Here is a 17,030-nt window from a genome sequence, read left to right as displayed (position 1 = left end):
TATATTTAGGGAAATTATTGTATATATTTTTTGAGGGAAAATTTTTATAAATTATTTATTATAAGGGTATTTTTTTTATTAAACGTTTTGTTGCATACAAGGTGGAATATTTTTTATGTACTTGGCGTATTTTTTTACCTTTGTAAGGTTTTTTTGTATAATATATATAATATAATATATTATATAATTCGGAATTTATTTTGTAATAAAGTATATAAATTTAAATTTACAAAACAAGATCGTAAAACAAAATTATTAGCTCACTGTTTATATTGCCAAGGTAGGATACTATGTTATTGTTAATTCATTATGGAAATATTTTAACATATGAATATATCTTATATATCCAATATATTAACGTATCGTAAGATTAAAAGATTAAATTAATGATATATCGTGATATATAACTATTGTATAATTAACAAGGATTGCCGGTTAAGAAAATTTAAAGCATTGATCGAAATATGTTTAATTATAATATTTTTAAAGAAATATTATTATAATAAGCATCAATGATCAAAAAATCGTAACATAATTAATTCTCTTATCCCCTTTTATGTACTCTCTGTTTCCATTTTTATTCGTAGTAATGAATGATGCGATTCGATAAAGATTTATCGTTGTGGAACATGTTTATGTTGTTTATCAAAAGATAATTAATTTTTAATTATTAATAATTATAGCAAATTATGTTTTGATACTAATCGTAGTCGTGTTTAAATTACAATATACGAGGCGTTTCGCACCACTACTTTATTATTCGAGTGTCACCATGCGAATAATGACAAAGCCCTAACAGAGCGCGCTACTGTTATTTTATATTGCCTAAGTCGAACATCGTATTATCGATAATTCGTTGCCGAGATATTTTTTATATTATAAAATATACACTAACGCGGAATATTAAATTATTAAAATGTTTTAATTTATTAATTAAAATTGATTATTTATTAAATAATTCATCATGGAGCTTTATGCATAAAATATCTAAATAATATATTATTGTAAAGCAGTTTATAAAATATTATTATCTATATAAAAGTATTAATTAATACTAGAATATTTATAGATATTTTAAGTATATTAAAATAAATTCCAGAATATTTTATATGTTATACTAATATAATTTGAAAATTTAAATAATTTAGATAATTTAGAATGAGAGAGAGAGAGAAAGAAAGAGATTCGCAATATAAATAAATGAAATTATTAAATAAATAAAATAAATAATTGCAGACCCGAGATAACGTCACATAAACAGAATCATTGAAACTGAAATTGAAATAGGTGTCACAGTACATCATAAAGTAATTATTGACGACAGCTGTGTTTCATAAAATGTCTCGCCGTCTATTGACGACAACAATTGATGGTAGTTAAAGAATTAACTATCCATTGATTTTAATAATCTGTTGTTGCAATACAGCGAAAATTAAATCAAACTTTAAATCTTTTCTCCAAAATATTTTATTAGAAGTGACATTGATTTATTGAATCCAATAGTTATCAAACTGATATAAATAAATTATAGAGGAATAAATTGTAAACAGATATTAATATTGGAACGTTTGTTCTTTACAATATTTCATTAAACATTCGACATGCATATTTTTGTATCTTATGTAAGATTTGCGCTTTAATGTATTAACTAGTATTAACTATTCTGTAAATTTATAAATATTAACACATACAATTGTAATTTTCTTTCAAGTCTTTTTTACATTATGTTTTGCAGCTTTTCCTATTTCAAATTATATATATAAATTTGTATACGTACTGATATTATTTCTAAAGAGAATAAATTTTTATAAATTTAATTTTTATAAATTTAAATTTATAAATATTTGTGAAAATATATATATTATTGTACATCCATTTAAAGAAAACATTATATAAACACTTGTTGAAATTATTAAAAATATTCTTATGCAGAATGTCTCTTTAATAATACAAAAACATTCTTGGAAATAAAAATGTTATATATTATTTAATATATGAATGAGTCACAAGAAGAGTTCACTGGTTAATATCATATAATTATTTTCAATATTATTTAACAAAATGTGATTAACGTGTTTATCTCAATTTTTTAGAAATAAAGTAATTGATTTATAGCGAGAGAAAGAGAAAATTTAGTTTTAGGTACACTAGTGCATATTATAAATGTTGCCACATATAAAATTACAGTAGTTAATTTAAATAATAAAGTAATTAATATTATAAGTTATTATAATATATTATATTATTTTAATTATAAAGTTGTATAAGTTATTATATAAGATTATTCAGTACAAATAACGATAATAATAGCTCGTAGAATTAATTATTTATTTTATTTTATTTATACAGTTATTTATACAGTTTACGTGCTATAGTACATTTATTGTATATTTATTTATATTAGTGTAAAAACGCTGCCGCGTTACAAATTGCTTGATTCAAAATGCATTATGTGAATGTACAGAAAACGTGTAAATCACTTTTTTTGAGTCCATTATTACTTTTCTTATAATCAGAATATTTTTTTATATAATAAATGTTCTTCTTATGCCAAAAAGAAAGTTACACAAAAATAAATTAATATAAGAAGCTAATAAGATATAAAGTTTAATAAAATTTATTAAATAGTTATATGTATATAACTATATTTATTTATATATAGAATTACTTTTGTTGTTGAAATTTCTTATTTCTTGTGAAATAACGAGTATCTCCGCGGAGAAAAATAAATTAAAACAGATTGGAGTTAATAAGACGTCATGGTAACTGATCGGATTGACCATTCAGTTACTACTGTGATTGCTAGTCAAACGCTACCATGTTATTTATCGCTCGATTCAAACAGCATTATATGAAGATTAGGGAAAATGTGTAATTGTGTATGAATAGTGGATTTTAAAAAGCATAGCACATAATAACATAATCGTACGAACGAATTGTCATAATATTTAATAACAGATATAGCAAATATTGAAGTGAATTCGATTATACGCTATGTGTGTTTGAATATGGCTCAAAATGTTACAAGATCTATAATTCTATAACTTCTTTGATCGTTTGTAATTTGATTGTGGTTATCTTTTTATAGACTGTTTTCTACTATAATATTAATAAAAAAGGAAAGCTAATAATAATTATATTCCTGTATAATATTAATAAAAAAGGAAAGCTAATAATAATTATATTCGCAATACAATCCAATGAATATGTACCACAGAAATTATTTACTTATTAAGAATTCTCTAATTTAATCTTAAGAAATATACTGTGATCGCGACCATAAAGCGAAATCTAAAAACATAATATTAGAAGATAATAACTTGCGATTTGTTAAAACTGAGTTTTAAAGAATTTATCGAAAAAATATGTATATATGTGAATTAATATCAATTCGATTAACACATCAGAATTAGTAGAGTGAGAAAAACAAGTAATTGAGGATTGAACGGAAACTGATTGAGTGCAAACGTTGATCAAAAATGCAAATTATGTTTGGAACAATTTTATGTGTTTTATTGAAAGGTTTAATATTGACAAAGGCAACTATCACGCCGAAGGATGATAACAGTTCAAACATCCTTCAGGAAGAAAGTATTTCCATGTATTCGGATTTAAATTTTACGCAGGTAGGAGATATTTTTTGCTTGATTAAGAAACAATTGAATGTTATTGCAGCTAGTAGTGTGACTAAAAATGAATGAATAAATTATATATTCTATCTATATAATAAAATAAGATAAAATATAACAATTCAATATAAAAGTAAAAAATATATATGATGTTGTAAAAAACAGATGGATAAAATTTCGAAATTTTGTTTACAAATGGATGTTATATAGTATATTAAAATTAATTAGAACGATATTTTAAAATTTGACTATATATTTTCTCTCTCTCTCTCTCTCTCTCTCTCTCTATATATATATATATATATATATATATATATATATATATATATATACAGGGTGCTAAAAAAGTATCGCATACGCTCAGTGCCATCCGATAGAGAATGAGAATTTAAGAAAAAATGTCTAATACTATTTTTCGATCCCATGAATAATTTCGCCGCATTGATTATTGTAAGTCAGTTAATCAGCACGGAGCTACAAGAGGAAGCCAGGGGCGAAGCGCGCAAAGTCTGCGGCGCGACGACTAGCGCGGTAGCCGTCGCGCCAGACTTCGCGCGCTTCGCCCCTGGCTTCCTCTTGTAGCTCCGCGCTGATTAATTGATTACAATAATTAATTGCGGCGAAATTATTCATGGGATCGAAAAATACTATTAGACATTTTTTCTTAAATTCTCCTTCTCTATCGGATGGTACTAAGCGTATGCGATACTTTTTTAACACCCTGTATATATAATTATATATATGATTATTATTTCTAAAAATAACAATTTTTTAATTTAATGAAGTTTTCTGTCTACTATCCGCTACATTAATATATACATACGATGACACTTCAATAAATTTTTATGTTATTTTTCTTCAATTTCTAAAATTTTATTATATTTCTAGATATTTGTGATATTTATAATATTTATTGATATATAATAAGATTTTAGTAGATTTTATTTTAAGAAATTAATTTAAAAAGTTAGCATTACTTCTTTGTGTTAAGATTAATTATATAACAGAACAGAGCTAAAGATCGAGATAGAAAATCTGTCTAATAAAAAAATTGTTTATCAAACATTCTTCAAAATGTATCTATTAACGTTAATATTTCGATCGATAATACATTCAATAACAATTGCTAGAATTTATATTAATTTTCATTGTACATATATCAATTCATATACAATTATATGCACATATTCTTATCAATTTATACTATCGGTTTATATTATCATTTTCAGGATTTGATTGTTAAAAATATAAATATAGGACACTTGAGAAAAAACTTGACAAGGATAAATGAAAGAATATATATAATTTCTACGATTAATATTTAATAATTGTATTTAATAATTGTAAAGAAACAACATTTTTAACCTTTTTATGCTTGAAATACAAACATTGATAGAACTTTAGTAATATCGGCAAATTTTTGAAAAAAATTTAAGTTACGTAAAATTGAGAAGAGTTAACTAACCTATCATGAAAAAGAATCAAATCGTTAGACAAAATTGTTTTAATAATTGCAAAGAGCTACACTTTCGCTTCTACTACTTACTAAAAGCTGTTATGAATCCTCATGATTGACTCTTGTTAACTGTTCGCGAATAAATACGCACTGTGCGGGAGGCGCGATACGAAGACTACAGTTTAAAGATATCACAAGATTGAGAATGATCACAAGCCACGACACGTATATTTTTTTGTATTTTTCATAGAATTTTTATTTTAAACACCACACAAGTAAATAAAAGAGTTTTACACAAAATTACATATATTTCAGATACCGAAATAATAAAGAAGAATCCGAGTGAACAAGCGGTCGTATATTAAGAGCGGTTGAACAAAGCGATTTGAGCGAAGCGGTTTTTTACGGAGAAAGCGGTTTTGTGAAAAGTGCGAGACTGCGACTGTGTGGGATCCACGCGCTGGGCCCATTATATATCGAACTCGATTTTGGGCCCCGTTGCGACGTGGACCAATTAATTTCAGAATTTGGCAGTGATCTCAGGGCGCCGCTCGTAATTGGCCGCCGATGAGGTCAGGAGTTAGATTTTTAAGAGTTGCCATGCGCATGATCCTTTTCGATCAGCTGATTGGCGATCAGCTGATCGTGACGTATGGGCGCGCATGTCCGTCTGTCGCTTAGATTCCGGCAACGGTTGACAATGTTATTATCAACTGTTTATAGTAAACATTTCTTATGTGTCGAAAAAAAACGAGAGAGAACTCGAACGGTCGAGTTTTTGTCGAAAATAGATTTTATGAGAAGTTTCTCGACGCCCGTTAATTTCGAATTTTCGGGTTTTACTATAGAAAATGCGGATTTTATTTTACGCGAATTTTTACATTGAGAAAATGATTATGAATTTCGAACATTAACCTACATTGATTGATTTTCTTTTTAATATGAGTTATGTTTGATATACAAGATGTAAAAAAAAATAAAAAATAGATTATATAAAATAGATTATATAAATTATAAAATTAAACGAAAAGTTACCATTCGTTTTTTATTGGCTTAATAAAATAGATTTTATAATATGAATAAAACTATATTGCATTTAATATACAGGGTGGGGCATTTATCTTGAGACAAGATAATATCTCGATTGGAGTCGATTATTTTGAAAAAAGTTTTAGACAAAAGTTGTATGGTTTCAAGGGGGACATAAGATGGTGTCATTAGTTTGATCTTGAAGAGCCACCTGAAGGACACGCGAAGGACAGCTCCAACTTTTTAAATGGGATACCCTATATGCTTTTGCATATTCTTATAGCCCATCTCAAGAGCTTTCCAAAACACTATAATTAAGTTAGTTTTCATTAAGTACTTTCCAAGTTATGAGGCTTGAATTCATTTTTTAATTTTACATAAACCGTAAAATATCTTGTAAAATATTCATTTTTCGATTATTTTACCTTAATACTTTTATGTACAAAATAATGAGAGGAATCAATTGGTGTAAAGAAAAGACATAGTTATTTTTAAGAAAAAATATGTAATTGTTAATTGCAAATTACATATTTTTTTTCAAAACAACTATGAGTTTTTTTTACACCAATTGATTCTTCTCATTATTTTGTACATAAAAGTATTAAGATAAAATAATCGAAAAATGAATATTTTACAAGATATTTTACGGTTTATGTAAAATTAAAAAATGAATTCAAGCCTCATAACTTGGAAAGTACTTAATGAAAACTAACTTAATTATAGTGTTTTGGAAAGCTCTTGAGATGATCTACAAGAATATGCAAAAGCATATAGGGTATCCCATTTAAAAAGTTGGAGCTGACCTTCGCGTGTCCTTCAGGTGGCTCTTCAAGATCAAACTAATGACACCATCTTATGTCCCCCTTGAAACCATACAACTTTTGTCTAAAACTTTTTTCAAAATAATCGACTTCAATCGAGATATTATCTTGTCTCAAGATAAATGCCCCACCCTGTATATACCATTTAGGAATGATTTATGTCAAACCGGCATTATTAAGCCAATAAAAAACGAATGATAATTTTTCGTTTAATTTTATAATTTATATAATTTATCATTAAAAGCACCACAAACAACCGCTTCAACGATATTCACATTTTATAATTCTTTTCGTATGTTATACTTCATGAAGGATATTTCAATGTTCGAGAAAAATAATCATCATATACTAAATTTCAAATCTGACCGGAGTCATTCTGATAGTATTGTGAGAAATGAGCGAGAAGTCGATGAAGTTACATTTGCAAATATTTCTATCATCCCAGAATCTATCGGTAAGTTACAAAAAAATGCATCAAACATTAATAACATAATCTATGACGAAAAAGTGTAAATATAATTTAAATTTAAGAGAGAGTGGAAATCAACTCTAAAAATATCTTCCAACAGTGAAAAAAATATAAATTCTATTTTGTCCAAAAAAGAAATAAAAAGACATAATACAAACATAACATTGTACATAAAAATTGTCATGATTTAAGGTAAAATCAATTTTAATAATTTGCTATTTGGTTTTAAAGCAATCGCAAATATTATACTTTTGATTTCTTAAGTTACAGGAATTTTTCGAAAAGTACTTCTTATTTTATTGAAAGTTATTTATTCGTTTTTGCCATGAATAACGATTACTTTTCCAAATCTTAAATGAAAAAAATTCTTATATTATTTTTTTAAAGGTCAATATTATGTTAATTTCCATATTTTGTAGTTTGTTTTTTTATTTATTTTTTCTCTTTCCTTTACCCTGGTAGAAATTTTGATCGAGCGTTTGTATGGCACTGGTCAGCGTGCCACACTGCCACTTAAGGAGCTTGTATAACACGCTGGTAAGAGCCATCCTCGAAATCATCATGTTTTGTCCGCTGGCGCCACGTTGAAATGAATTTTATGTGGTACTAACATGGCATTAACATAGTCCTAGTAAGATATTGTCATAGGGCAGATGCGAAATTACTGTAATATAGCATAATATTGCTTTACGAAAAAATACTACTGAACTATTTGACTACTGATAAAAAACAACTTCCTATACAGCACCAAGTCGCCTAAAAATATTACTAAAACTGGAAAAAAAATTCTAAAATCCAACAAGGAAAAAAATTTGGAATCCCACAAAAAATCCATATTATTAAATATTTTTTTAAATTCAGTTTGTCAGAAATTAAACTAAATTAAATTGATAAAGTGATGTTAAGAAGAAAACGTGGTTTACTCGCACACAATCAGAGAGCCATGGTTCTCTAATCGTGTACGTGAGAGCAGCGTCCTTTTTTTGGAGATACTACTCACAAAAGAAAAAAAATATACTTTAGATCTCATGTGTGTACCAGTCCTTTATATACACTTCATAAAAAATTGAATACGAGTTTAGTTAAGTCTGGTGTCGCCGTATTGCGGCAAGTAAAGAAACACGTGTCGTATATTGTATTCCTTTAATGTTATCTTTTTTGATAAAGCGAAAAGATGTCTAAGCATCTGACGTGGCGCAAGTATGGACCGCATCAGAAGCCCAGTCAAATTCCAATCTGCGCCCGTTTAATTTTATAATAATATTACGCCATTTATATATCAGCCGCGACTATAGATCTGGTGTGGATTTTTTCAGTTTTTGAAAATAAGGCTATGACGTTATGGCGCCGGCAAAGCAATTTCTACCAGGGTATTTTCACATTAAATTGTTCTTTCTGATTTACTGAGATAGTCCATTTAATCTTACATATAATTATGTTAACATGTACGATCTTAAAATCTTTAGAAAGCAGTTTAAACAAGCCAACATCTCTCAGAGCATTTGTACAATTCGACAGTCAATTCACAGGAAAAGTAAATGACATTTTTGTGACATTGAGGTAAAGAATCTAAATTTTCAGTTTGTATTCTTTTATTTTTCTCTCTTTTTTTTAAAATTTAACCACATAAATATATCAAAATGTTAATCCTATTATAATTTTACTAAATATAAAAAGACTGAAATGTTATTTTTTCATAGATGGAACCAACCTAAGTTTAGCGGTGAAATAATACAAGGGTATACAGTGCAATGTTTGATTATGGAGGACTTAAAAGAGATTCAAATCTGTGAGGATAAAAATATCACAACTACAGAATTGGAGCACACGATTCATAATCTAACATTTAACACGACATATTATTTTCGAGTACGTGCGCATACTAAAATTGTTGCTGGACCTTATACGGATTTAATCAATGTGTCGACTACACATGAAAATCCAATACCTAAATTATTATTAACAACGTATCTAGGTATCCAAATATGGGACGTGGATTTAAACACTATTACTAATTTTGAAATGTCGCCACAGTACGTATACTGATAAAAAAATAGTTTGAATTATGAAATTGCTTTTGACACTATAAAGTTAATGTTAATATTATTACTACGCACAAGTTTATCATTAACATTATAGCACAAGTTTATTATCATCATTATAGTAATAATAACTATAAAATTAAAAATCTCAACTATAATTTTTTTAATATACTATTATAGTTGGCTCCTTTTTTCAGACCAGAATTAATAGATGTCGTTTATTCGATATCAGAATATAGAATTTATTGGATAACCCGAAGAGACCTAATGACATTGAAGATTAATGAAAATATTATCACAAAAATATATAGCTTTGATCATGATTTACATGATCTCTGCATTGACTGGGTAGCAAGAAATCTATATTTGACCTATCAAGAGTCAGACTACTCTTACATTGTAAAGTTCGACTTAACAATATGGGAAAATGGCATAATTAAATTTGATAAGATTTTCAAAACAAAAATTGTGTTTGTCTATTTAACTGTATTACCGTCTATGGGGTACGTTTACCTAAAAACCGTTCGCCTAAAAAAATAATTTTGCATTAAAGATTTATGCAAATTTGTAATTTTTTTATAATTTTACGTGGTTTTATAATTAAAATCATAAGTAAAAGATAATAATAAGTTATTATATAATTATAAGAATTTCGAGTTTTTACTACATATAAGTTTCTGTTTTTGTTAAAATAATGTTTTATAATGAGTAAAATAATTATAATAATTATTTTTTAGAATTTCATATTTCATATCATACAATTGGATGGCTAAAAGATATGGTATAATAAAATATCATCTCGATAGTAAAAACGAGCAAATTGTTGAGATAAATACTTCCGCTTATCACTTATTTTATTATACAAATGATGATAATAATATGATAATTGATAACATGAATAATGAAGAGCCATTAATTTACTGGTTAAGTGATTGGAGTATAATTATATCAGACATTGATCTTTCTATGTTCACTATAATTTTACGGAGAGACAGTAATAACATCAAATTCCAATCTATGACGATTGACAAAACAAACATTTACATTTTAGCACATGATAATTCAGCATATTATTATTCTCAGTCTGAATATACACTCTACGTTGTGAAAAAGAAATATGCAAGTCTCAAGAGCTTCTCAACAGCAAAATATGTTAAAAAGATACCAATAAGCTCAGATAAAAATATGTTTTATAAAAAAATTTATGCTTTTGATAAATCTTCACAACCATATCCTCCAATGAGATGCCTGACACCTGACGAAAAAGTTTATAATTTTGAGAATGTGACTGCAACGACAGACAGCATCATTGTATATCTTCCAGAGCCAGTTGTAAAGAGTGGATGCAAAAAATATAATTTACCAACTACTATATATACTATCTCCGTAAGCTGTTTAAACAACAATCTTAACAAGTCTGAAAAATTCACTGTGCTGACAGGCGAGCGAAATTACAAGATTCAGAACTTAGCACCATTTACAGAGTACAAGTTGAAGTTTACTTTAAGCAATTTTTACTTTGATCAATTATCAATAAATCCATTCGATTCGAATGTGATACCAATAAAAACTTTGGGTAAACTTAATGCACCAGAAGACATAAGTGTTCTAGCTTTGACGCCTACTATAGCAGTAGTTCATTGGATGCCACCCAAAAAATTGAACTTCATGGTTGTGACCTACGAAGTGCATTGGATGTTAGTGAACGACACGCAACAAGAGAATAAACAATTTATCAATGTGCCGAAACGTATGGCAGACGGCAGATTTTTCACAAAGATTAACTTGTCGCTACCAGTACAAGATTACTTGATATACGTGCGTGTGTATCCAATTAATTTCAGCGATTTTTACAACGAGAGTAAAAGAAAGATCGATTTCATATACTCAGAACCAAACAATATTACTATGAGCGAGGCCAACATAAATAGCATGGACATTTCATGGATCTCAAACATTAATCTGACGATCTTTTTTACACTACAGTACAAAGATATTGCAGCAGAAGAGTGGCAAGCAATTAATTGTATTAAAATAAATTATAACGAAGAAATAATATATCATATCAAAAATTTACAATCGGGAACTTTATACCAGTTTCGCTTGATATTGAGATATCCTGAATATGACGAAACTTTTACATGGCCGGCTGATGAAAGATTTATTTTTTCAACACATGGTAAGCAAATGAAATTACCCATACAGCACAATAAGATTGTAGATGTATTGAAAAATAATTTCATTGAAACATTGCAAATTGATTGCAAAACTTTGCTGAGTCATTGTTATAAAATGTGATAAAGTTAGGATATCCGCATTTTTCAATGAAACATTGTAGCAATATTACAGTTTAATATATTGAAAAGAATGCAATGTTATTACAATCATTTAATAATATTACGTATAAAATATTTTTGTTTTTGATGGATAAATATCTTGAAAACATATAATTAAATTAAAAAGCTCGATATAAATAGAAGTTTGCAATATCTAAGATAATCATATCTAAGATAATATATTGCAAAATTATATTTAAACGTAATCATATAAAATATGTTTTTATATAAAATTATTTGAAACTCTTACTTACGAATCATTTTTTTTTATTTTAAATGTTCTATATACTCTTATAATGGGTACTTTGTATATATATCTCTTTCTCTAATGGTTAATTAATGTTTATACATATAAACATTAGTTATAAAATTAATTAAACATTATTAATCATATTTTTATTTAAAAATTTTAAAAATCCATTATATTTATATTTATTTATATGAGAAAAACATAAAAATACATTGAAAAATAAAATGATAGATATAAAAATATCTATTCTTAATATAATAAAAAGATATCGTATTCGTACATAAAGTAAAAATATATCATAAAATATATTTTAACATTGATATAAAATGTTATCTATTTTAATAAAAAAATAGAAATGCTTATCTTTAGCTTAAAATTGTATTTACTCGACTGATATTATTTCTGTGTCATTAATTCGTTTGACTTCTGCAAAAAAATAAAATTCATCGCATATATATAAATATAAAAATATATATTATTACATTATTTTTATAAATAAATTAAAGAGTGTTATAGTTTCCCAATGGTTTCAAAATATCAATATTACATTGCTAATACCCAATTCATATTTTGTTAATTTATATTTCTACAATGTTTGTGTAATGTTGCATTGCAATTTGTGATATTGTAATATTGTTGCAAAGTAGTTGTAACATTCTGTGCTGCATAGATATTATAATATGATAAACTAATATTTTTAAATGTGAATAGGCCTAAAATTTAAAAAAAATAAATTTTTCTAATAAAGTTACAAGTAAAAATAAATTTTTAAAAACATACACATAGGAAGATATTAAAATTATATTTTTGCTTAATACAGATATTTCGGACACTTCTGGAATAATAACGGAAAATTATTACTTATTATTGATGTTAGGTTATATCGTTATAGTTATTATAATCTGTTTCTGCTACATTTATCGTTGTAAGTATATTTGATATACGTATCGTATACTTGAATTGTAGATTAGAGATGAATTGTAGATGATACATATATATCTGATATAATATCTAAAAATTTACTAAAAATAGTAATTTACTTATATAAACGAATAAATTTACTAACAATCAAAAAATTTTATAATACATATTATTACATAATTAAGTTGAAATTTTATAACAGTGTGTCGTCAACACAGAGGTAATAATGAACAATTTCTGTCTTCAACAATGATCGATACAGAAATGGAGATTCTATATAAAGAATCCTGCCGAAATACTAAATTCGATATGATTTACAGTCCTATGTTACATTATAATCCGGATGAATGTGCGATAACTAAAATCGCACGTAAACAAATTACATTTACAAAACTTATTGGTAGTGGCGCATTCGGACCGGTAAGAATTAATTTTTTCAAGCAATGTTTCAAATTAATTTCTGGATCAACAAAACAGATATGTATTTTCTAATACAGATATATATTACATAAATTTTTACAATAGATTATAAGTAATATAAAATATAGAGACAACAAACATGCACTTTACTATATATTTTTCGTTGAATTATTCAATATAATGTAAAATATAATATTACTTGAATTTACACTATACATATTCCAATAAAGTACGTATGTAAATTTGTGTGAAATATTTCGCAGGTGTTTCAAGGAAAGGTGAAGAACTTAGAAGGATCGGGCACAGAGATATCCGTTGCAATAAAAACGCTTCGGAAAAATGCTTCTTCCCATGAGAAAAAAAAATTGTTAAAGGAAGCCAAGCTTATGAATCATTTTCGACACAAACATATATTAAGATTATTGGCCGTTTGTTTAGATGAAGATTCTCCATTACTAGTGTTCGAATTGATGGAAACTGATGATCTGTTAAAATATTTGAGAGATTGTCGAAATTTAGAAGCGTCAGATTCGCATGCTCTGCGTTTGCAGGATTTGCTCGCCATGTGCGAAGATGTTGCGCGAGGTTGTTGCTACTTGGAAGAGTTGCGCTTCGTGCATAGAGATCTAGCGTGTCGCAATTGTTTAGTATCTTCGAGAAATCGCGAGAATCGTGTCATCAAAATTGGAGATTTTCGACTAGCTAGAGATATTTACAAGGATTGTTATTATAGCATGGTAAATAATTATAATTATAAGTATTTAAAAAAATTAATTATTAATAAAATCAATTCTTTTTTAATGCTTTCCATTTTTTAAATCATAATATGCATTTTTTCTTTGAATAGTAACAAATATAATAAATAAATTGTTATTATTTATATAAAACAAAATATAAATGTTTTTTATTTTGCACATATTGAAAATGGACAACTTCAAAATGAACAACTTCATTCAGAAAATTAAATTTTTGTTAAAATCATGTTTTAGAGAGGAGAAGATTTGTTTCCTGTTCGCTGGATGGCACCCGAATCTTTGATCTTCGAAATATTTTCTTCTCAAAGTGATGTTTGGTCATTTGGTGTTTTAATGTGGGAAATTACATCATTGGGTGAGCAACCTTATATTGCCAAGACTAATGAAGAAGTGATAAATTATGTACGTGCTGGAGGCAGGTTGCCGATAACTCTTAACTGTCCGTCAATATTGTACCAGTTGATGCTACGTTGCTGGAATACAGCGGATACTAGACCAAATTTCGAATTTTGTCTGAACAATATTATAGCATTAAGAGAGAACATTGAAGATGCTTTACTGAAACCAGTCGATACTATTTAGCCGATATTATAATTAAATTAATGTTTATTTTCCAAATGATCTAATAAATCTTACTGAAGGAAAAATATTTCTAGATAATGTGTTTTAAATTTAAATTTTATTAGAAAATCATATTAAAAGATAAAGAAATAATATAAGATAAGAATATAATATATAAGATTAATAATATAAGATTTTAAGATGAAGAAATAATATGATAAATTTTAAATCTATATTTAACATCTGTACATCATATAAAATTTGTATAAAAACTTTTTTTAAAGTTTATATTTTTAATTTGAATAGGATTATAAGAAAACATAATTGAATTTTTTTAGCTATATATATATATATATATATATATATATATATATATATTTTTTTTTTAATATTATATTTGCTGAAATCATGTTACATATTAGAAAAGAGGAAGTCTTTTTCTTATTAAAATATTTATGGAACATTTAATTATATATTTTGAGATTTATAACTTTATATTTATTCCAACATAATTTTGTTTAAATGGCTTGATAACTGTTTCAAAAAGTTAAAAATTAAAAAATTAAAAATTAGAAGGAAAAATTGGAAAGTTAAAAATCTCTCTTATATCTAAAATCGATAGAGATAGTGAAAAATCGATAGAGACGTGATAGAGATAACAATTTTAAATTTACAACTATCATTTACTTGCAACTTTTCTTCACTTTCTTTTTAGATTTTTTGTTTGTATATTATTATAAAAAATTTTTCTGTTTGTAGAGATGTTTTGAAAGATAATATTTATAGGAATATTATATTATATATCTTAAAATATTTTAATCTAATATAATAGAATATATTTTAATTTGTAATATTATAATCTATTTAAATATTTTGCAGAACAGTGTCATTCTTTTTAATAATAATATATGATTCTTTTAATAATAACGTATCTCTTACCTTTGTAATTTGTTCGTAGTAATCCTTAATCCATAAATGGTAGAATATATTTTAATTTGTAATATTATAATCTATTTAAATATTTTGCAGAACAGTGTCATTCTTTTTAATAATAATATATGATTCTTTTAATAATAACGTATCTCTTACCTTTGTAATTTGTTCGTAGTAATCCTTAATCTATAAATGATTTTACAATGTCCATTCAATATCTTTATCAGATAAATGCAACAGAAAGCGGGATATCGTATTAAATTTTCATTTATAATGTATACATTTATTACGTTCTAGTTTACGATTGAAACATATTATCATGCTGTATGTTATCTAAAAAAAACATAAACTAAATTGCAAACAAGAAAATAAAAATAACGTTTGTTATTTTTATTTATTGATTATAAAATATATTATTCTTTATTAATTTAATATATTATTAAGACTTATAATTACGTATTATTTTTGACTTATAATTAAGTGTTATTTATTGATATAAAATGTAATATAAAATATTACTTGGAATTGCCAATAATCGTCATCAAATTTATACGGTGAATGATATTTGTGATATTTTTCTGTGAAAATATTTAACGGATAATTTAGCACGCGCGATACCTTTCTTATATAAAAGTACTTTGCATTATTCCAGTCTTTGTATTACTTAAAATAATAAAAAGATATCCATTATATATATACAGGTATACATAGTTATTTAGATAATTTTTTGATTTTCGAACGTTTTGTATATTCTATTACAGTTTTTGTACAATATTAATTAATTTTTTCATGATTTAATAATCACTCGGTTGGAAGCAGATTGAAAGCATCATCACATTTTTTAACGCATCTTTTCGAAACGTTGCGCGATTTTCAAAAACGAGATCTATATTACAGATTTCCTATTAATTAACAATGTTAATTAAAACTCTGTTAATGATTAAAACTTATAAAATGAAAGAATGCAACTCGGACTATGAAAACTGTAATAGGATATACAAAATGTTCAAAAATCAATAATTAAGTATCTAAATAATTATCACTGTGAAACATTTTGTAAAATATTAAGATATTTACATAAAAATATAAATTAATCTAAAGTCTGAAATAGTCTTTCATTTTACAAAGAGTTTCAATCATTAGCAGCACACATTAAATAATTTTCCTATGATTTTATTTTATTTTTTTATTATCGTTCGGAGGCTGAAAACGCATAATAAAACGAATCGAATAACAAAATCAAATAATTAACGTAACTAAAAGCCTTTTGTTTTTTTATGGAATTAATAAAATAATGCATTCATATGCACTCTCTCTAAAAATGAATCAGTACATTATCATTGAAAACAGTAAACAGAGTTACTGATACAGCAGTTATAAGTTATTATAGCACTGTAAATCAATAATA

General features: G+C 26.0%; 1 protein-coding gene across 1 annotated transcript; it reads left to right on the top strand.

Annotated features, from left to right (window-relative positions):
• The first annotated feature begins 3,280 nt into the window (after nt 1–3,280).
• On the top strand, nt 3,281–14,766 carry LOC105258592 (proto-oncogene tyrosine-protein kinase ROS). The gene is made up of 11 exons (XM_025407639.1): nt 3,281–3,626; nt 5,401–5,657; nt 7,248–7,389; nt 8,871–8,964; nt 9,105–9,437; nt 9,644–9,949; nt 10,184–11,625; nt 12,853–12,957; nt 13,156–13,373; nt 13,637–14,110; nt 14,363–14,766. The coding sequence occupies exons 3-11, from the start codon at nt 7,257–7,259 to the stop codon at nt 14,708–14,710; spliced, it is 3,453 nt and encodes a 1,150-aa protein (XP_025263424.1). The 5' UTR covers nt 3,281–3,626; nt 5,401–5,657; nt 7,248–7,256; the 3' UTR covers nt 14,711–14,766.
• Nucleotides 14,767–17,030: the final 2,264 nt, after the last annotated feature.

This window comes from Camponotus floridanus, unplaced genomic scaffold (genome assembly GCF_003227725.1).
Source record: "Camponotus floridanus strain SB8 unplaced genomic scaffold, Cflo_v7.5 scaffold181, whole genome shotgun sequence".
Lineage (NCBI taxonomy): Eukaryota > Metazoa > Arthropoda > Insecta > Hymenoptera > Formicidae > Camponotus > Camponotus floridanus.
Note: the sequence above shows the minus strand (reverse complement) of the source record. Positions and strands in the feature narration are given on the sequence as shown.

What these genes read in the sequence shown, in the direction of transcription:
- LOC105258592 (XM_025407639.1), top strand. Translation starts at nt 7,257, where the DNA reads ATGTTCGAGAAAAATAATCATCATATACTAAATTTCAAATCTGACCGG. An exon ending in TATCATCCCAGAATCTATCG is followed by an intron (nt 7,390 to 8,870) that starts GTAAGTTACAAA and finishes TAAAATCTTTAG; the next exon opens with AAAGCAGTTTAAACAAGCCA. An exon ending in TTTCTGCTACATTTATCGTT is followed by an intron (nt 12,958 to 13,155) that starts GTAAGTATATTT and finishes ATTTTATAACAG; the next exon opens with TGTGTCGTCAACACAGAGGT.